General features: G+C 48.2%; 1 protein-coding gene across 22 annotated transcripts in view; it reads right to left on the bottom strand.

Annotated features, from left to right (window-relative positions):
- Positions 1 to 22328, bottom strand: part of LOC119957355 (gephyrin) — a 671364-nt gene that overhangs the window by 12309 nt on the left and 636727 nt on the right. For all 22 annotated transcript variants that reach the window (XM_038785368.1, XM_038785379.1, XM_038785283.1 and 19 more), the window contains one exon: positions 15198 to 15271. In XM_038785368.1, coding sequence (XP_038641296.1) covers positions 15198 to 15271 — 74 coding nt within the window. The remainder of the gene's footprint in view (positions 1 to 15197; positions 15272 to 22328) is intronic.

The raw sequence follows: 22328 nt of genomic DNA, 5'->3' as shown, positions 1-22328 counted from the left end.
CTTTCTACATGCATAATGTTATGATCCTGTTAGGAACCGTTGATGTTTAAATAAGAGATTGAACACCCTGTAATGAACTGACAGAACTATGCCTCAAGATTTCACGTTTTTAATTAAAAGCAAACCTGATTGCATAAACTAAAATAATTTATTTATATTTCTAATGGATGTAATTGCCCTTTCTCCAGACTCTATGCAACCATTACAATCTTAGAGATGGATCATTCATTTTTCACGTTTTTCACTATCAACCCCGATCTTGCAAACACAGGGCACCTTTTAAGTAGAATAAACCTTAACTTGTTTGAGTTGTATTTATATCAGAGTTGTTTTTAATCAGCTTTTCAACCACATGCCACCATTTACTCCAGTAAAAACAGTTTTTACTTCCCAAAACTAAAAGTTATACTTCCGGGCAACTACTTTCGTTGGAAATATAAATTCATTATGTGGGGTACTGAATGAAAGAGTTGTGTTGAAGGTAAAATTATTTTTTTGCATTTGACTGAATCAGTCCAATGCATGCCATGTTGCTATGTGTGGGGATTGATTTCAATTCCAACTGTGATTCTATTGTGCTTAGAGGGGGCTGCAGTGCAAAGAGTGGTTGTTTGGCAATTGGGGCTTATTAGACAGAGAAGCTTTTAAGTTTTAGTGTAGCTAATTTGATTGCAGTTGGAGATAGATAGTGAAAGATATGGCAGCTCTCACACCTCTGCTTGAAGTGGTTGGTTTTAGAAGGCCATCTCTCTCAAGCAAATCCATACTATGGACTAATGGTTAAGTAAAACAGGTGCCAGAAATCTAAAGTCCAGCTAGTTAAGGAAACTAGACAAATGAAGAAATTTCCAAGAAATCTGGAGTTAACGGAGGGCACTGGGAACCAGAACAGATTACTGTTCAGTAAAGTCACAGAGCTGAAAAGGCATTAGATTATGAGAGGCAAGAACAATAGCTGCAGTAGTGCTAAGGTTTGTGAGAAATTACTAGTTTGGGAGATATTGTTTGAAATAATTGTGGAAATCGGTGGCTGGACTTTGGAGTTTGCGTAAAGCCTTTAAGACAAAGAAAACCTGAAAGGAGAGGTACAAAACCTGAAAGCGAAACCTTGATGGAAGCAGTGGCGCAAAAGCAGAATTTAAAAGACAATTTGAAAGTCCGAATTTTGAAAGCAAGAATTCAATGAGGCAAAGTGGCACAAGGCAAAATAATCATCTGGGTGAAGTTTGAGGAGAAATCCACACTCACTTGGGTTCAGAGAGGAGTGTTTCTTACCACAGTCATCATGTGTGCTTAAAAGGGACTTTGTATGTTAATGAGATCATAACAAAAGCAAAATCCACTGTAATTATGCCAACATTACCTGCGGTTTGTGGTAGGGGTTTCCAACATAAGTGAGTGTTCTGGTTTTGAGCTAATGTATGTGACAACCTAACTCCTTAGATGCTACATATTGGTGCAAATAGCAAATTAAAGTCAGTTTCAATTCATTGGTGACACTTTCGCTTTGGAGCCAGAGGGCTATGGATCAAAGCCTCAGCCCAGAACTTGAGCACGGAATCTAGAATGGGGCTTTAGTACTACAGAGGGAATAGCACTGTTTTTTATTAGAGCATTAAACCATGGTCCAGTTAGCCTACTCAGTTGTATATAAAGGATCCCTTGGCATTAATGCAGAGGAGTTTTCCTGTTGCATTAGTATATCACTTGTACCATTTTTTCTTGTTAATTTCTCCTGTCTTCCACCCTATTACATACCTTCCATTTTATTCTTCTCCACAACACGCCCCCCCCCCCCCCGCTTATATGCTTAAAACCTGTTATTTCGCTAACTTTTTGAAGTTCTGATTCAAGATCATCAAAGCAATAACTCTGTATCTCTCTCTACATACGCTACCTGACCTGCCGAATATCGACAGTATTTTTGTTTTTTACTTCAGTTTGCCTCCTGTTTTCTCAATACTTATCCCTCAACTACCACCATAAACAGAATAACTGTTCAGTTACAAAAGCAAAATACTGTGGATGCTGAAAATGTGAAATAAAAACATAAAATGCTGGAAATATTCTGAGGAAGGCCCATTGACCTGAAACATTGGGTGGAATCTTGTGCAGGCGATGAGGGTCTTGGACTGGTGAGACTCCAAGCGATGTCTCTTTTCAGAAAGGCATGCGCATCTTTTGTCACCCAGGGACTTAGCAGGCCAACAGTGGGCATTCACCAAAGGCCCCTATGGGCAAGAGTCCTGACTGAGGGTTCAAAAGCAGAAGGACCCCATTCTCATCCATTTTAAATGAATCAATTTGATTCATGACTCTTGCTTTCTGCCACTTCAGATTGATCCTTTATCTGCTCCAGGCCTGAGTCTCAGATTACTTTTTTCCAGTGTCTCATCTGTTCACTGATTCAAATAGCCTTCCAAGCTGACTCAGGCCTTCGCATCTCAACAATGACTCCAGAACTGTGCTGTGCATTGCAACAAACCAATACCCGAATGGGGTACTTAACTGTATTTCAATCAATAATGACATAAAATTGTACATTTTACAAGATACTGTGATAACACCTGCTCAATAAAATGAAACCAGAATTGCAGTTTTTTTGAGGATCAACTTATATAGTGACCACCACTAACTTCTATTCACTTTTAGATTTTTTCATAATGTAGTTTTGTAAGCAAAGATACGAGGTGAGCTGTAAACTCTCAGGAAAAAGTCAGGTATCTCTTCATATAACGAATAATTTTTATTTGTTAATCATCTCTCTGGGGCAGAAAAGCTAATCTGTCAATTATAAGATCAGGGCCGGGATTCCCCCCTACCTGACGGGGCGGGGGGGTGGTCCCGGCGGGACAGAGTGGCGTGAACCACTCCGGCGTCGGGCCTCCCCAAAGGTGCGGACCTTTAGGGTCTAGGCCCGCGGCGGAGTGGTTCCCGCTCCGCCGGCCGGCGTGAACGGCCTTTGGCGCCCCGCCAGCTGGGGCCAAAAGGCCTTCGCCGGCCGATGGAAGTCCGCGCACGAGCCGGAGCGTCAGCGGCTGCTGACGTCATACTGGCGCATGCGCAGGGGAGGGGGTCTCTTCCGTCCCCGCCATCGTGAAGGCCATGGCGGGGGTGGAAGAAAAAGAGTGCCCCCATGGCACAGGCTCACCCGCCGATCGGTGGGCCCCGATCGTGGGCTACGCCACAGTGGGGGCACCCCCCGGGGTCAGATCACCCCGCGCCCCCCCCAGGATCCCGCTCAAGCCACCAATCCCGCCGGTACCAGAGGTGGTTTAAACCACTCCGGCGGGAAAGGCCCGTCAGCAGCGGGCCACCTGATCGCTGACGATCTTTTACTTTATATGAAGGACCTGGGGCAGAATTCTCCGACCTCCCACAGGGTCGGGGAATCGCCCGGGGCCTTCGTAAATCCCGCCCTCGCTGTGGCCGGAATTCTCCGCCACCCGGGAATCGGCGGGGGCAGGAATCGTGCTCCGCCGGTTGGCGGGCCCCCGCTCCGGTCGGCTGGCCACCCGCGGCGATTCTCCGGCCCGCGATGGGCCGAAGTCCCGCCGCTGTCAGGCCTCTCCCGCTGACGTTGTTTAATCCACCTCTGGTGCCGGCGGGAGCTGGCGGCGCGAGCGGCCCCGGGATCCGGGGGGGGGGGGGGCGCGGGGCGATCGGACCCCGGGGGGTGCCCCCACAGTGGCCAGGCCCGGGATGGGGGCCCACCAATCGGCGAGCGGGCCTGTGCCGTGGGGGCACTCTTTTTCTTCCGCCGCCGCCACGGCCTCCACCCTGGCGGAGGCGGAAGAGACCCCCTCCACCGCGCTTGCACCGGTTGTGACGTCAGCGGCCGCTGACGCTCCGGCGCATGCGCGGACTCACGCCGACCGGCGAAGGCCTTTCAGCCAACCCCGACGCTGGTCGGCGTGGCTCCAAAGCCCGTTGGCGCCAGTCGGTGGAGCTTTGGGGAGGCCCGACGCCGGAGTGGTTGGCGCCACTCCGCTACGCCAGGACCCCCCGCCCCACTGGGTAGGGGGGAATACCGCCCCTGGTCCCCACCACGGACAATATGATGGCACTGCTGAGGTGCATTGGTTCTTTTTCAGGATACAAACTAAACTTGAAAAAAAGTGAGTCATTTCCAGTAAACTCTCTGGGGAGGGAGTTAATCTCGGGGTGCTACCTTTTCGTATGGCTGGTTCCAGCTTTAGGTATCTGGGGGTCCAAAAAGCCCGGGATTGGGCCTGCCACGGCAAATTGAATTATGTGGGCTTATGTGGATCTGCAAAGGTGGGTTAATCTTCCCCGTCTTAAACAGGCAGAGTCCAGTCAACGAATTTGAACATTTTGCCAATATTTTTGTTTTTGTTCCAGCGTTTGCTGGATTTCCTCCTTCAATCCTTTTTTGGGGGAGTCGCAAAGTTGATTACATCCATTATATGGCTGTAAAGATTCATCCTTCAAACGGATAGACATTCAGGGGGTTTGGTGATATTTTACTACTGGGCAGCTAATGCAGAGAAGGCGTTGGTTTGGTGTTGTGACTCGGGAGCCATGTGGGTCCAGATGGAATCAAAGTCATGTAGAGGGTCTGGTTGAGGGAATTTGTGATGTTCTCTCTCCCGTTCTCACCGACAAAGTCTTCTACAAATCCAGTGGTAGCCCCCACTATGAAGATATGAAGACAATTCCGACAGCATTTGTTGAAGCTGGCTCCCATCTGTGCTAACCATTTGTTTGAACGTGCGAGACAGGATGCCACTTTTGGGGGGTTGAAGGGGAAAGGGCTGGAGAGAATGAGGGATCTGTTCTTGGAAGGGCGGTTTGCCAGTCTAGAGGAATTGCTGGAAGTTTGGGCTCTCGCGTTCGGATTTGCGAAACGGATTTTCCCGACATTCCTCGTGGCTCCACCAACCTCTCTAATGGAGAGGGCTCCCTTGCTTGCAGAACTGGAGCGAGGGAGCACTTCCGGTATTTATGTCAGAGGATTTGGTGTCAGTGGAGGGGTTGGGCTAAGGCTCGGTATGAGGAGGAATTAGGGCCTATGTTAGATTACGAGGTGTGGAGTGAGGCCCTGCGCAGGGTGAACTCCATGTCCTCGTGTGTGAGGCTTGGTTTAATCCAAGTCAAAGTAGTTTGATGGGTGCACCTGACTAAGCCCACATTGACTCTTTGCAGGGGTGGATGACATTGCGAGCCCTGCTCAAGAGGTCCAGCTAACCACATGCACATGTTCTGGTCTTGCCTCAAGCTTGTGAGTTTCTGGGTCTCCTTCTTTGGCACCATGTTAGAGATTTTGAAGATTGAGCTGGAGCACTGTCCCTTAGTGGCCATATTTGGGGTGTCAGACTCACCAGACCTGCAGAGGTGTGCACGGGCCAATGTCCTGGCCTTCACCTCACTGATTGCCTGGAGAAGAGTACTGTCGGGGTGGAGGCCTGCATCTCCACCCAGTGCCTCAGTGTGGCTGGGAGATCTGATGGAGTTCTATACCTCGAGAGTGTCAAGTACACTATAAGGGGAGCAATTGAGGGGTTTTACTGAAGATGGCAGCCGTCTATTGTCTATTTCAAGCAATTGGTCACCGTTAGTTGCTGGTGGGAGGGGGGGATGAGGCGGAGAGGGAGAGGGAAAGGATGGAGGGGTTGGGTTGCATGAGGGGTTTGTTTATGTTCTTGGGGGTTTTATGTGTGTAATTGTGCATTATTCTTTTCTGTTATTTTGCAGTATATAAAGTAAAAAAATTGAATAAAATATTTTAAAGAAAGATAAGCGGCTTAGGCTCAAAATCCAAGAGTGATTTCAAAAATGCGATTCTCTCCGCCACAAATGGGATTTGTGATGTTCACCCCCCATCCCCCCGGTGGAGTAGTGCGAAACACACCGCGGGAGCCCGGGAACGTAATTCTAACATTTTAATACATTAGCATGTGATAGGGTAAGCGAGCACTCTCGCCAGACCCCCCCCCCCCCATGGAATATTAACTGGCTAGGGCGGGATGTGATGCTGCCGTCAGTTACAATAGGTTAACCTTACCTGAGGGGATATCAGAGGTGAGCGCTTAGACAACCATGATTCACTGCTCATGGTACACTGGAGAGGACGTGGGGACACAGATAAGTTCAACTTGGGGCCGGGCTGGGAGTCAGTCACTCAGTTTCGGGGGAAGGGCTCGCTAGCGGGCCTTACCTTCCATTTACTTTGACCGCCCCTTGCTGTTAGGGGGTTTGGAGGCTGGCACGCAGTGCTTCCTTTGTCCTCCTTGCTGGGCTTGTGCTCAAATCGCTGCTGAGGGAGCAAAGTGGGTGAGAGAAGGTGAATACGGAGTGTCAGCGCTCGGGGCGATTGAGGTTTCTGGGTGGGGTACCACGAGAGGTCAGGCTGTAAGGGCAGAGTGAAGTGCTCAGGAATGGGTTGCATCCTTACCTCATGAGGAATGATGAACCTCTGACTTGGGGAAGAACTGAACAGCGAGTAGAACCCCACACTCAGGCAGCACTCTGAGGACCGAGGGGTTCACCTCTATTAACTTTCTATTTCACTGGTCATGGGAAGTTTTTCCTGTCAGCAATTAGAGTGTAGGGTTGTGAAATCCGTGAGAATGAGGGTGCCCTGAAGTTATGTACTTGTCATGCTAATTGCAGGCTTCACTCTAATCAACTGAGCCCTGGCTGCCACAAGAGGCAGTCTTCTGCCTGATATGCTAGTGATCACTTCATTGACAAGTCATTTTGCAAATGAAATCTGAAGAGCTAAAGTTCACTGCCACTGAAAGGAGTCCCTGGGCGACTGGGAGAGTCGTCCAACCCAACTGTCTGCCCTTTTTCCGCGGCTATATTTGTGGCCGGGTGTCCTTGGAGAGGGAGTGTGCAATGTTCATGGGCACCATCAAGACCGTCCACACCCGGTGGGCACCATAGGGTCTGGGGTGCTTTATCAACCCTTTTAATCACATTTCATTCTGATGTTTCATTTGCTATTTGTTTTTCTTTAAGGCGGCATCCCTTTAAGGAGCTGCCCCTTTTAATTTGTCCCTCGCTTTATTAAATTTAGTTTATCTGGTTTGATTAAAATAGCCCAAGAATTGAACTCCAATTCTCATACGAGATTTTACATCACACGGGATACATTGATGTGTACCCCAATGTAAGGCTTCATGGTGAAGTCCATCATCATTCACCCCATTCCAGGTCATGATGGGAGAGTCTTTGAGGTGCCCCGTAAGGATGCAGACACGGTCCCATGCACCCATTTAACTGCCCTGTCATCAAACGCAAGCTTTGGGAGGGGGCGGGGTTTGGGAAATGTTGGGATACATGTGCCAGTGAGACTCTTGAGGGTCCAGCCTTGCATATCCCCACAGCCCTACCTAATCCTGGTAGGGCTGTGGGGATATACCAGTGTGGGAGCGGAGGGTATAAGGCTCAGTGGAAAGGCTCTCACTACAGGGGAAGCACATGGGTGGAGGGATGAGGGTCAGGGCTTTCTCAAGAAACCTTACCGCTCACCTTGGTGTTCATGATTCTGGAGAATCATGGAGCCTGTCGAGTTGGTGCTTCTACTACTTGTGAGAGAGCAGCAGCCGAGACAGAGATGTGCCGTTGCAGGCAGCCAGAACCAGCACCTTGCGGAGGAGGACGATGCTGGACCCATAGCAGTTCCAGAAGCAGCGCCACAGAGGGAACAGCCGAGTTTGATACAGTACAGTCAAAGGGTCTTCTGAAGCTGGACATCCTATAACAGATATTGGAGCCATGGTGCCGGAGAAGACTGCACCTGTCCCACGAATCACTTTTGCCAACTCCTGCAAGAACTGGCACCACATGGAATGGGAGGACACCCACTGCTTGTGGCTCTTAAAGGCACTGCTTCTCTGAACTTGTAAACAAGCAGCTCGTTTCAGGGCAGATCGATTATCTGTGTGCCATTTCCACAGGGCATCTGTGTGGCATTTCCCAGTCAGCCGCACATAAATGCATTAGGGAAGTTACAGATGCCCTTTATGCGAGGGCCCACATGTATATAAACTTAGATCGGGACCAGGAGAGACAAGATACCACAGCCATGGGCTTCGCCCACTTAGCTGCCATGCCCGGGAGTGCAGGGGTGATAGACTGCACCCACGTGGCCCTACAGTCTCCATACCACCCTGTGGTGCCATTTATCAACCGCAAGGGATTCCACTCCCTCAACATTCAGATCATCTCTGATCACAGAATGCGAATCATACAGGTGTGTGCCCATTTCCGGGAAACGTCCATGAGTTATATCTTTGGGCCCTCACAGATCCCAGACATTTTTCAGGGAAAGCAGCATCTGGAGGGATGGCTTCTTGGAGACAAGGGGTACCCAAGAAGGAGGTGGCTGTTGACGCCAGTGTGGAGGCCACAAACTGATGTGGAGACCCGCTACAATGAGGCTCATTCATCAAGGCGCGTGCTGGTCGAGTAGGCGATTGGACAGCTGGAGATGTGATTCTCGTGCCTGGACCAGTCAGGGGGTGTACTGCAGTACAGCCCCCAGAGAGTGTTCCCCATAATAGTGGGCACCTGGACCAGGAGAAGTGCCACATCTCCTTGGATGAGGTTGAGGAAGGATAGTGAGGGACAACCCATGGAGGGGGGAGGAGGAAAGGTCCAGGCCATGGTCAGGGCCCACATGGGCTATTGGGCTAGGGATATCCTCATAGCCTCTCAGTTTGGGGACACTCAGGGCTAGGGGGTGATAGATCTCCTACCATGAAGACTGTTATCTCATCGTTAGTGTGGTGCCAGTGGTAGGTTTCTGTGATGGTGCCCGATTCCATGGACTGGGCCCTAAAGCATTGGCCGCGCTCTGTAGGAGAATGATGATGATTTGCATTGAGGACAGAGATTTTCTCTTCCTCAATGAGATGACTGACTCCTGCCTGACAGAGAGCTGAACATGTTCTGTCGTTGAATGGGCTTATCAGGGAGTTCAGAGGCGCAGGATGAGCTCTCATCTGCTACAGCCCCCTTCAAGGTCAGAGACCTGTTCCTCCAACTAGCCTGAGAGGTGGGTCAGCCTCTCTACACTTTGTTAACCCATGGTCTCCTCATCACTGGGGGGAGGGGGTGGCCAGCAGTAGCGTGTTTTTACTGAGGATCAGTGCGGAGGTGGTCGCGACAAAGGAACATATAGGACATAGAAGCAGAAGTAGCCGATTCAGCCCTTCGAGCCTGCTCTGCTATTCAATCAGATCATGGCTGATCTCTTCCTGGTCTCATATCCACCCTGCATGTTCCCAATATCCCTTTAACCCTGTGACTCTTACACTCACAGGGATGAAGTGCCATGAAATGAGAGTGAGGAGGGTCTGCTGGTGAACAAAGTGATGTTTATTTTCATGTGCTTTTTTATGGTGATAACCTATCTTAATTAGTGCCTATGCTCACCCGTGACCACTAGGTGTCTACAGTTTCCTAGTCTTCCTAACCTCCCACTACATTGAGCTGTTGCCCCAGGATCCACAGTTAAGGTTGAGGCAGTCTGCTGCCTTCCATACCCTGTTGCCTGAGATGACTTTCTTGGGCGTCTCCTGGGGTCCTGGACATTGAGGGTCCAGATGTACCTTCGGGCCGCATGGGTCTTGCAGTGCTCTGCACCTCGGTGTTCGGGGCTGGAGTTGTGTCGCTCACAAGAGGGGGTATCTGATGGACTGGACACCCAAGGGTATCCTGAGTAGAAGGCCCCGGGGAGGGGGGGGGGGGCACTCCTGTCTATACTCTTCCCTTTGGTTGCCTGGGGCCACCTGAGCTTCTCCATGGGTTAGAGGAGCAGCTGGAGTGGGATTGTGAAGCCCCACCTTCCTCTGGCACAGACCTCATGGATTCCCACCAGTGCCTGCATGATGCAGTGGAAGCCCTGTACCATGGAAGTCATGCCTCAGCCATGCAGGTCACAAGCTGAGCCATGGAGCAGAATCCCCCTCCAAGGAGTGCAAGTTTTGCACCAAGATCTCCGCTGCGGATGGCACACTCACAGAGTTGGCCTCATTGCGTTGCATTGACGGCATCATTTCCTCGGTCAGACGGTGAGTGGACTCCTCTGGTGGGCTTTGCAGTCTGAGGATAGATGGTGTCATCCCTTCCTGATTCTCTTGACTGTCATTTAAGCTCCAGCAGCTCTGGAACGACCGGACCCAGGGTCACACCATTGGCCAGTGGCTTAGCAGAGTCCTGGTCTCTGGCATTCCGCCAAGTGTCAAATCCCTGCCCCCACCTGCTGTAGATCTTCAGCTATGAGGATCTCAACAGTGAGTGACCCAGAAGCCTGCCTACTACGTAATCTCACCGAGGTGTGAATATCTGCGTTGGTGAAGAATGCGAGTGACAGCTGTGACGCCTGCTCGATGGTTATGTCCAAAAAGTCACCCTCCGAGCTGTTGTTCCAGGAGAGGGGAGGAAGGTCTGGGCTGCTCGACTAATTGCATTGCAATGGAAGGAAGATGGCAATAGTACATCACGGGAGATAGATGACGCATCATGTTTACTCATGTGAGGTTTGAGGAATGACTGTGTGTCCTTAGGGTTCTCACTTTTGCTTGCTGCCCCCACTTTGCCATCAGCACAGGCGCAGAGTCTTGCGCATCTCCTGCCAGCTCAAGGGCTCCTTCCTCATGGAGGGGGCTGAGAATTCTCGCATGACTCTACCCTCTCATGCCGGTTGTGCTCGAGTTTGTCCTGCGGGGATAACAGATGGGGAGAGTGGAGGCGGAGTCCTGCCAGTTGAAATGGTTGAGGTATGGTATGCATGGAACTGGAGTGGGAGTCAGGATGTGAGGGCCAGAGTTAAGACTGGGGGCGTGTGGGGGGAACACCAAGGGGGTTGAGGGGGGGTGAGGAGGGGGGACAGGGGACCTGGGACAGATGGGGAACCCGTGAGATGGCTGGGTGAGAGGTCACCTTGGAAGTGCGAGGGGTGGATGAGGGGCTGCATTGTGAGGTGGAAGACTGTGTGAAGATGATAATTCATTTTCTTCAGGACTGCTGCTCTGTCCTCTCCTGCAGTGAGGTGCGTGGCGCTGACAAATGCTTCAATAGCCTCCCAGGGGAGGGGGTGGTCACATGGAGTTCGGGGTACGGGACATCCCGCTTCTGTTGCACTCCATCCAAATGTTTGGGCTCCCTCTGACAATCTTGGAGCAGGTTTTCTGGATGGCATCCCTTGGATTGGATGTGGAAAAAGTGCTGGGGAGACATTTATATGGAGCTCCCCAGTGATTGCAGCGATTAGGTTTTCCCAGGGCGAGCTGAGTAGTGGGAGGCTGATTTATGTGGTGAAAAAAACTTGTTTAAGAGGCTCAAAATTCTGTGATAAATCCCATCGACGGCTTTGCACCGCCTTTCTGACCCTTGCCATTTTTTGGTAAGATTCCTGTATGAAGGAGAGCTTTCTAGTATCTGTCTTGAATTTGTTGCTGTTAAATTGCAACTGTGAATTTAAAAAAAAAATCTTTATTGTCACAAGTAATCTTACATTAACACTGCAATGAAGTTACTGTGAAGAGTCCCTAGTCGCCACATTCCGGCACCTGTTCGGGTACACGGATGGAAAATTCACAATGTCCAATTCACCTAATATGCACGTTTTTCAGGACTTGTGGGAGGAAACCGGAGCACCCGGAGGAAACCCACGCAGACACAGGGAGAACGTGCAGTCTCCACACAGACATTCTTTGAATATAATCTCCAAAACTTTCCATACCATTCTTTATCTTGGACATTTAAATACGATCTTTCAGATCTCCCCAAGGTATGAGTCATTCATGTGCCTGGATGAGTGCAGCTGTAACATCACTCAAGAAGCTCAACGCCGTCTAGGACAGAGCTACCTGCTTGATTGGCACCGCATTCATGATATCTTCACTCACTCCGTCAGTGGCTGAAGTGTGTACCATCCACAAGGTGCATTGCAGCAACTAGCTGAGGCTGTGTTGACAGTACCTTCTAAACGCGTGGGTTATACTGCTTACAATGATTCTATGACGTATAAATCTATTATTTGCACAACTGACCAACCAACGATATACAGGTTCAGCATCTTGGCTACTCATGGTCAGCTGTCATATTATATCCACCAACCATGTTTGGAAGTCACAGATCAAATAGAGACAATTATTTTTAGGTAGATGAGTTAAAATGTCCAATAGTCATAACATTTAACAACAATGCAGGAACAGCACACCTTAATGGAACTGAGTATGAAACACAAAAGAGTGGCAATGAGGAGCACCAAACCCAAGGGCAGGATCAGTTGCCAACAGCGAATCTTTAAAAAAAAAAACTTTTCCACCCAAATTAAATACAAAATTGCATGAGGAGGCCTGAGGATAAGCAATCCTAAAAAGCAATGAATAAGAGAATAGAATCTGGAATATGGAAAGTTGATACTCACATAATAAAGTTCTTTTAAAATTAAAATGTATTTTGCGGTAATCAACTGTAATGAGTAGATTCGTTTCACCAAATTAATCATAATGAGCCTCGAGGTCTTTAGCCATACTCCACAAATTGCATGATATATTTATAGGTGTGACCCAGGCAATTCTTGCCAAGAAAATAGCCTTTTGCGGCATTAAAAAAAAGCGAACAATTCATTTGAGATAAGCAGCGTATCAAGATGGTACTTCACAAAGATTTTGGAACGATCCCTCGGAAGTAATGAAGAAGAAAAGGGTCACTCACCCCAAAAAAAAGAGTCGCTTATAAAGACCAGGCCATCCCCCTGTAAAGTTTTGCACATATCCTGCTCCTCATAGTTAAACAATGGATGAAAAATGGAAGCAGAGCTTTAGTTCAATAGATTGTGCTCTTTTACAACATCACGGTGCTGTTAGGGTTGACGTTCCAGGATTGTGACCTAGTGACAGTGAAGGAACAGCGATATATTTCAAGTCAGGATGGTGAGTGGCTTGGAGGAAAACTTGCAGGTGGTGATGTTCCCATGTATTTGCTGCCATTGTCTTTCTTGGAGGTAGCGGTCATTGGTTTGAAAGATGCTGTCGAAAGAGCCTTGGCGAGTTGTTGCAGTGCATCTTGTTGATGATGCAGACTGCTGCCACTGGTGGAGGGAGTGAAGATATGGTGGATGGGTGCCAATCAACCCTTGTCCTGCATGTTGAGCTTCTAGAGTGCTGTTGGATCTGCAGTCATCCAGATAAGTGAAGAAAATTCCATCACTTTCCTGACTCATACCTTGTAAATGTTGGCGAGACTTTGGGGAGATCTCTAAAAGGTGATCTTATTGAAATGTCCAAGATAGTGATATTAGTATGGGATATTTTGTAGCTTATTCTGACAATATAACAAATAATTCCAAGTTTCAATTTAACAGATAGGCAAATTCAGGGGTGATAAAATACTCACCATCACACACACAATGATCAATAAACGGAGTGGACACCAGGGCCCAGATTTTCCAGTCTCCGGATCGCCGTCGACTGGATATACGATCCAAGATACACATTGCAATCCCATGAAATCCTGATACTTGGGCCTCCATGAGAATTTCTCGGGAAGATTCAACTTCCAACAGACAATTCTCCTGCTCCCTGGGGCGCTTGCAAAAGTGTTCGACTCGGAGTTGGAGACTTTGGACAGTTCCGTGGTACTTACTTGAATAGTTAGCCAGGAAATGCCAGACAGAAAAATCCTAGTTGAACTCCTGGGCAACTAAACGTCTGACCCCCAATCACACACTGAACACCCCACCCCCCTCCCCAACTATCCCCCCCCCCCCCCCGCCCCCCGCCACCCGAGTGGCACGGTGGCATAGTGGTTAGCACTGCTGCCTCACAGCTCCAAGGTCCTGTGTTCAATTACAGCCTCGGGTGACTGCGTGGGTTTCCTCCCACAGTCCAAAGATGTGCAGGTTAGGTGGATTGGTTATGATAAAATTCCCCTTAGTGTCCTAAAGGTTGGGTATGGTTACTGGGATAGGGTGAAGGCATGGGCTTAAGTGGGGTGCTCTTTCCAAGGGCTGGTACAGACTCAATGGGCCAAATGGCCTCCTTTTGTACAGTAAATTCTATGATTCTGTGATGATCCCCAATTCCACTTGACCTGATTACAGCCCCCCGAATGGACATGACTACCCTACCTGACCACTCCCCACCTCGACCTGAACTTACTAGCCCCGACCTGACTACTCCATCTGACCGGCTACCCCATCTGACCCAAATAGCCCCCCGACCTCACCAACCTGACACCCTATCACCTATTCACTTACCCCAGACACCCTAACCATTATCCTCAGCCAGCCACCCATCCTGACACCCTACCCTTCACTCATTCATCTACTCACCTATTTACTAGCAATAACACTGGACATTCATAGTTGCCACATGGCAGATAGTGCTGTACAAACGGATGTGTGTCTTGTCTTCCCCACAACGTTACAGTTCTGCGATGGAGTTCTCCTCATTCGGCATTTCTGGAGAAGCCAGGTTCGGAAGACTCAGCAAGAAATGTTGGGTAGCGTTGAGGGGTGTTTGGAGATGGGGGGGGGGGGGGGGGGTGCTGGGAGAGAGAGGGGTTGATGATACTTGTGGAGCAAACTGACCCAACTCAGTCAATTGGGATGATGCAAATTCCAGGAGACTTTTGGCCATTCTGAGAGGGTTGGCAAATCAAATGGCAGTACTTGTCCATAATAACCTTGTGATTCAAAGTCCTATCACTTTGTGACATGACATGTTGAGTACAATGAAGCACTTTGGCAAGAGACCACCTGTACAATTAACAGGAAACTTCAGCGTAATGGTGTTAAAATGTTCAAAATCAATGTTGTGCCATTCTCTCAAGCTACTGCCTGGGGAAGGAGCTATTTCCACAGAGAGAGACAGTGACTTCTTAGGCGGTAAAGTCACAGAGCTGAGAAATACAATTAACTCCCGATACTACAGGTAAAATGCTGTTCTATAACACCATCCTTTTGTCTCTCTTTCATTTTCTATTTCAGTACAAATAAAAAAAAGGTCAGTTCATTCTCAATAATAATTTGCAAATCAAGCCTGTAAATAATATTTAATTTCTGGTCCATTGCTAGATGCAATTTTTCTTTATGACTGGAAATCAATCTGTTGAGATCTCTGACTATAATCATGCTAGAGGTCTCGAATAATTTAAATGTCAATATCACATTATGCTATAAAATTATTGCATTTTTGTGTTTTATCGGCACTTACCCTGGTTTCATGAAGACTCTGCCAAAGTGGATCTGTGCATGGAGGTCAATGTCCAACACCTGCTTCAGGTAATCCTATCAGACAGTGACAGTAATGATACTAGTAAAAGCACGTTATTTGGTGAACACTATTTTGAAATGAATACCAGCCATCATTGCATAACAGCACTTTACTCAATATCCATTACGCTACCGCATTTCACATTATGGTGTGGTCCCCATGATAATGACAGGGATTTCTGCTTTTCAGGGTTTCAAGCAGCTTTTGTTAGAATGGAGGCTGCCCTGTTCAATGGATACAAAATAAAAGAGAGGAGACAGACATCATTGTTGCAAACACTATTCCATTTTCTCCATCTGGACATCTAAATTAGGAGCAGGAGTAGGCCATTTGGCCCCTTGAGCCTATTTCATCAGTCAATAAGGTCATAGCTGATCTGATTGTGGCTCTTGTGACCTCAACTTCACTATTCTTCCTATCCCTGATACCCTTTGACTCCCTTGTTAGTCAAGAATGCATCTATCGTTGTCTCTGGGGAAGAGAGCTCCACAGACACACAACCCTCTGAGAAAACACATTCTCCTCCTCTCTGTCTTAAATGGGACCAGTAAGAAGTCTTACAACACCAGGTTAAAGTCCAACAGGTTTATTTCAAATCACTAGCTTTCGGAGCACTGCTCCTTCCTCAGGTGAATGAAGATGTGGATTCAGAAACACATATATATATATAGACAAAGTCAAAGGTGCAATACGATACTTTGAATGCCCAGGTTCTTGTTCATGTTCCAGAGCCTCCCCATCTTCTTCCCCAAGTCCATTTGTTAAGAAGGGAAATAGGATAATTTCGGGGTTTGTCTGGGTGGGGAAGACCCCGCGGGTGAGGAGGGTGTTTTTGGATAGGGAGTGAGGCGGAAAGGTGCTGGCTTTGCCGAATTTGATAAATTATTATTGGGCGGCAAACATCGCAATGGTGAGGAAATGGGCAATGGAGGAGCTTTCGGTTTGGGAGCGGACGGAGGCTGTGTCATTTGGGGGGCACAAGTTTGAGGGCACTGTTGTTGGCACCCCTTCCATTTTCATTGTGTACTCTGTGAGCCTAGTGGTGGGTTCAGCATTGTGGGTGTGGAGCCAGTGCAGGAAACATTTCGGTTTAGAGGGCATGTCGTTGTGAGGACGCCGATATGTGATAATCACAGGTTTGTGCCTGGCAGGGATAGATGCGAGGTTCCAGGGATAGCGGCAGGCAGGGATAGAGTACTTTAGGGACTTGTTTAAAGGAGGTAAGTTTGCAGGTCTGGAGGAGTTGGAGGAAATGTACGAGCTGCCCAAAGGGAAGGGTTTTAGGTACCTGTGGGTGAGGGACTTTGTGAGGATAGAGGTGCCGTCCTTCTGGGGGCTGCCTCATCCGGCGTTGCAGGACAAGCTGTTGTCGGAGGATGATATTGAGGAGGGGAGAGTGTTGGACATCTACAGTGAGCTAATGGAGAGGGAGGGCGCACCGGTGGAGGAGGTCAAGCGTAAATGGGAGGAGGAGTTGGGCGGGGAGATGTGGGCTGAGACATGGAAAGAGGTCCTACGGAGGGAGAATGTGTCCTCGTCGTGTGCGAGTTAAAACGTGAAATTGCATCTGGGTTTGGGTTCGCGGGTACCCGAGGGGGAATCTGGCCCATTTGATTGCATACTGCCCCCCAGCCTCCACTGCCTCTGAACCTACCTAGAGGGAGAGGGGGGGGGGGGGGGTGTACAATTCTGCCCTGTATCTTTTTGCAACACAAAACGTCAAGCAACTTTCCCCCCCCCCCCCACTACCACCAAAATAATTTCTGCAAGAAAATGGACAAATAATTCTTATTCGCTTTGTATCAGGCAGCTTCACTGTTGAAGCTACTTCTGAAAACAAACTTTTCCCATAACATGGATCAGAGTAAATACTCGGATAAAAAACTGGGGATATCTCCAGTTGAGGAGTCTTGTACGAATTCTGAGAATAGAGGTTGTTCTCAAAAGTGAAAAAGCACATGCTGGAGAAAGAGTGCTGCTGTTCAAGAGGATAAAAGAACTTGGTTTAAGCATTGCAGTAGAGTTGGTGACAAAAGTCATACATTCAGAAGTGGGAATGTTCACTGGTGAATGCACAATTTCAGTACCTCCTGAAACTCCTCAGATATTGAAGCTGTCCATGCCAATATGCAGACAATATCCACGCTTCGACTGCTAAGTGCACCATACAAGTGGTAGGCAGCGACCATCTCCAACAAGAGAAAATCTAACCATTGCCCCATGACATTCAATGGCATTACCATCGCTGAATCCTCCACTGTCAACATCTGGGGGTTATTACTGACCAGAAACTGAACTGTATCAGCCATATAAATACTGTGGCTACAAGAGCAGGTCAGCGGCTGGGAATTCTGAGGTGAGTACTCATCTCGTTTCCCCAAAGCCTTTCCACATCTACAAGGCGTGAAGCAGCAGTGTGATTCTCCACTTGTCTGGATGAGCGCGGCTCCAACAACACTAAAGAAGCTTGACACCATCCAGGACAAAGCAGCCTGCGTGATTGGTAACCCTTCCACAAATATTCACTCCCTCCACCACTAACACGCAGTAACAGCAATGTCTAGAATTCACCAAAGCTTTTTAAGCAGCATCTTCCAAACACATGACTGCTACCACCTAGAAGGCCAAAGTCAGCAAACACATGGGAACGACACCACTTGGAAGTTCCCCTCCAAACCACTCATCATCCTGGCTTGGAAATCAATGTACCGTTTGTTCACTGTCACTGGGTCCTGAAACTCCCTCCCTAACAGCACATGGACTGCAGCGGTTCAAGAAGGCAGCTCACCACCACCTTCCCAAGGGTAACTAGGGAATAAATGCCCATGATGCCCGTATCCCATGAATGAATAAAAAAAAGCCAACTTGATTAGCACCCCATCCACCACCTTAAACATTCATTCTCTCTACCACTGTTGCACTATGACAGCAGTGTGTACCATCTACCAAATGCAGTGCAGTGACTGACCAAGGCTCCTTCAACAGCACCTTCCAAGTCCATGATGTCTACCAACTAGAAGGTAAGGGCAGCAAATGCCAGATGCAAGTTCCCCTCCAAGCCATTCACCTTGCTGACTTGGAACTATATCACCATTCCTTTACTGTAGCAGGATCAAAGGCCTGGAACTCCCTCCCTAACAGCATTGTGGGTGTTCCTACACCACATGGGTAGGTTTAGCACAGTGGGCTAAACAGCTGGCTTGTAACGCAGAACAAGACCAGCAGCGCGGGTTCAATTCCCGTACCGGCCTTCCCGAACAGGCGCCGGAATGTGGCGACACGGGGCTTTTCACAGTAACTTCATTGAAGCCTATTTGTGACAATAAGTGATTATTATTATGGCACTTTAAGGCGGTGGACAATTAGAGATGGACAACAAATGCAGCGATGCCCACATCTCAAGAATAAAATGTAAATGAACACCTAATGCCAGTGCTCATCAGATTTCTGTGTGTCATCTGATATTTGTCAAATATGTTCCAAGTTTGATTTGTTTCTATTTAATCATAGATAAATGGCTTAATCCAGCTTGTTAAAGTTCTGGCCTGTCTTTGTCATTCTACCACACTGAACTGATTGACTGAAAAGCATGCGACTATGTATACTGCAGAACACAGATTACAGTTACTTATTACTAATCCTGCTAATCACACACTTTCTGCAAAGCCAGACTGCAGCTTCTGGATCACATGAATCAAGTCCATTTGTGGGAGCTGCTGCAAAATTACTCAAGTGGAAACTGGTGCTCTAGAAACTCAAAAACATAATGATAAAAAGAAAGTGAGTTGATCTAACTAGTCATGTCTGCACTCTCCGATTGAGAGAAATTCTCCACAAATCACAAAGAGGTGAGCACTAAAGATATCACAATGCTGGTCTTAGCTTTGTAATTGTCTTTGCCTGCCTTTTGGTACGGCATGACATAGTTTGTAGATATCGGCACCCTTTCCTGAGGAGGTGAAATAACATATACTCATTTACAATAAAACAATTTGAACAATAGCAACAATTCATTGTCTCGTTAACTTTCAAGCTGAAGGAACAACAGCCAGTTGGATTGGTGGATTGTGTGAATCGCAGCATGGCTACAGGACTGGCGGAGGCCATTCAGCCCATCATGTTTGTGCTGGCTCTCCAAAAGGACAATTCTCCCCATGCCACTCCCCCGCCTTCTCCTCATAGCCCTGTATGTTATACTTTTCAATTAATAATTGCTTTCCCTCTTGAACTACTCAATTAAGTTGGCCTCCGCCACATTTCTCAGGCAGCGCATTCCAGATTCCAACCACTCGTTACGTGATAGGGTTTTTTCTTGTAACTCCATTGTCTCTTTTGCCAATGACCTCAGAGGTAATTGTGGAAAGTATATATCTTCCTCAATTCACAAATAGGAAGCAGGGAGATAGACAATCTGACTGCACCACTTCATCCTTCGCATACCATTCAGAAGACAACAAAATGGTACCTTCCACTACTTTACATTTAGGAGGGTGGAGCAAACAGGATATATGAACATATTAGTAAAGGTGGATCGTGAATGAAAGAGGATTAACTTTTGTGGCAGTCATGGAGATTAATGTGAATAGTCATTTTTAAAGATTTTTTAAAGATAATTTATTGGAGATATTTCCAAATACGTACAGAAACATAAACACTCAAAGAGCCATAACAAATGAACCATGATGTAATAACATATATAACAATATAACAACGTAATGTGGCAAACCCTATGTATATACAATCCCACCTACCACCCCCCCCAAAAGTTTTTTTTATCCAAAATAACCCTCCCCTTCCCCCAAAGAAAAGAAAGAAACGGACATGACCCTTCCCTCCCTAACGTTTTAGTACGTCTTGAAGAAGTTGATGAACAGCTTCTACCTCACGGAGAAACCCTCTTCCATCCCTCTAATGGCGAACTTAATCTTTTCCATGTGCAGGAATTCTGCTAGGTACTTTATACAAGTCCCAACCCCTGGAAGGTCTGAGTCCCGTCAACTCAGCAAGATCTTCCTCCGGACTAGCAGGGAGGCAAATGTCACCACGTCGGCTTCTATCCCCACCAGAGCACCTGAAAATTGCTACCCACAGGGACGATGTTACCTCCTTTCCCAAAACCCTTGACAGTACATTGCTAACCCCCTCCAGAACCCCACCAGCTTTGGACATGCCCAGACCATGTGGGTATTGAAGTGTTGGCTAGTGTAGGCTTGAGAGATGAACAGACAGTTCCAACACTGATGAAAGTTCAACTCAATTTTATTAACTACTTCTAACTAACTAACACACGATGACTGTGGGTCTAAATGATGCTAACTTAAATTAGAGACCTAAGCCTTGCCCGAACCAGTTGATTCTCTCAGCACGTGGTGTAAGTCTGTGCTGGGCTGGGTGAGTTCTTGTTACACTCAGAGGCAGCACCCAGAATCAGTGGGTGCCCTCTGCCTTTATAGTGTGTGTATTCTAACTGGTGATTGGCTGCGGTGTTTGTACATGTTGATTGGTCCCTGTGTGTGTCCATCAGTGTGTGTCTGCACCATGATATACTGGTATATATTATGACATCCCCCTTTTATAAAAAAATGTTGATATAGGCATGTGATAATAAATAGCGTGGGTGTGTGGAGAATGTACCTAGCTACGTGTGAGGTGTGAAGACATATGTACAAAGCTATATACAGGGAACAAGACTATTTACAGAGGAAGGTGCCTGGTGCAGATGACTACCATGAACTGGAACAACCAACAAATCTATTTCCAAATCACTGGATAACGAATGCAACAATAAAGGATATAGGATAAAAAAAACATTTTAGAGAGTCCATATGTGTACAGAGTTCATAAGTTCAGTCTCTGAGGTGGGCGACGAACTCTGGTTGACCGCCTCAAGGGTGGGACAAAGGCTGGCGCCTCAGGAGCCGGGAGGGCTGCAGCATTGTCAGGGGCAGGCAGAGTGACTGGAAGCGCCACACAGTCCACAACGGGATCAGTAGAAGCGCTGGGCGGAGGATCCTGTGACGACCCTGGAACCAGGCGAAGTGCACGCCTGTTGCGGCGCCGAATGGATCCATCCGGTAAGCGGACCAGGAAGGAGCGGGGGGGCACCTGCTTTAGAATGACAGCAGGCTCAGACCAGCCACCATCAGGGAGGTGGATGTGAACCTTGTCACGTGGATGGATGTCGGGAAGGTTAGCAGCCCGTGAGTCGTAGGAAGTTTTCTGCTGCAGTTGAGACATGTGCATGCGGTGGAGCACGGGGACATAATCGAGGTTGGGAGTGAGAATTGATGGCACCGTCGTTCTGAGGGTGCGGTTCATTAGCAGCTGAGCAGGCGACAGGCCGGTGGAGAGCGGGGCAGAGCGATAGGCCAGCAGGGCAAGATGGAAATCTGAGCCGGCGTCGGCGGCCCTGCTGAGGAGCCGCTTAACAATGTGGACCCCCTTTTCCACCTTCCCATTGGATTGGGGGTATAGGGGACTGGACGTAACGTGCTCCAAGTTGTAGTGTCGGGCGAAGCCGGCCAATTCCTGGCTCGCGAAACAGGGGCCATTGTCTGACATGACCGTCAGCGGAATGCCATGTCGGGCAAATGTCTCCTTACAAGCCCTGATCACAGCCGAGGATGTGAGATCGTGCAGCCTGATGACCTCCAGGTAACTGGAGAAGTAGTCGATGATGATGACGTAGTCCCTGACCAATGCCTGGAACAAGTCAATGTCCACTTTGGTCCAAGGCGATGTGACGAGCTCATGGGGCATCAGGGTCTCCCGTGGTTGGGCGGGTTGAAAATGCTGGCAGGTAGAGCAATTGAGCACCACATTGGTGATGTCATCATTGATGCCCAGCCAGTAGACGGCCTCTCTGGCCCTGCGGCAGCACTTCTCGATCCCTAAGTGCCCTTCATGGAGTTGCTCCAACACTAGGTGGCGCATGCTTTGTGGGACGACGATGCGATCCAATTTCAGGAGCACCCCGTCGACAACCGCCAGGTCATCGCGGACATTGTAAAATTGCGGGCATTGGCCCTTGAGCCACCCGTTTGACATTAGACGCATCACCCGCTGCAGAAG

Source organism: Scyliorhinus canicula, chromosome 2 (assembly GCF_902713615.1).
Source record: "Scyliorhinus canicula chromosome 2, sScyCan1.1, whole genome shotgun sequence".
In the NCBI taxonomy this organism is placed as follows: Eukaryota; Metazoa; Chordata; class Chondrichthyes; order Carcharhiniformes; family Scyliorhinidae; genus Scyliorhinus; species Scyliorhinus canicula.
Note: the sequence above shows the minus strand (reverse complement) of the source record. Positions and strands in the feature narration are given on the sequence as shown.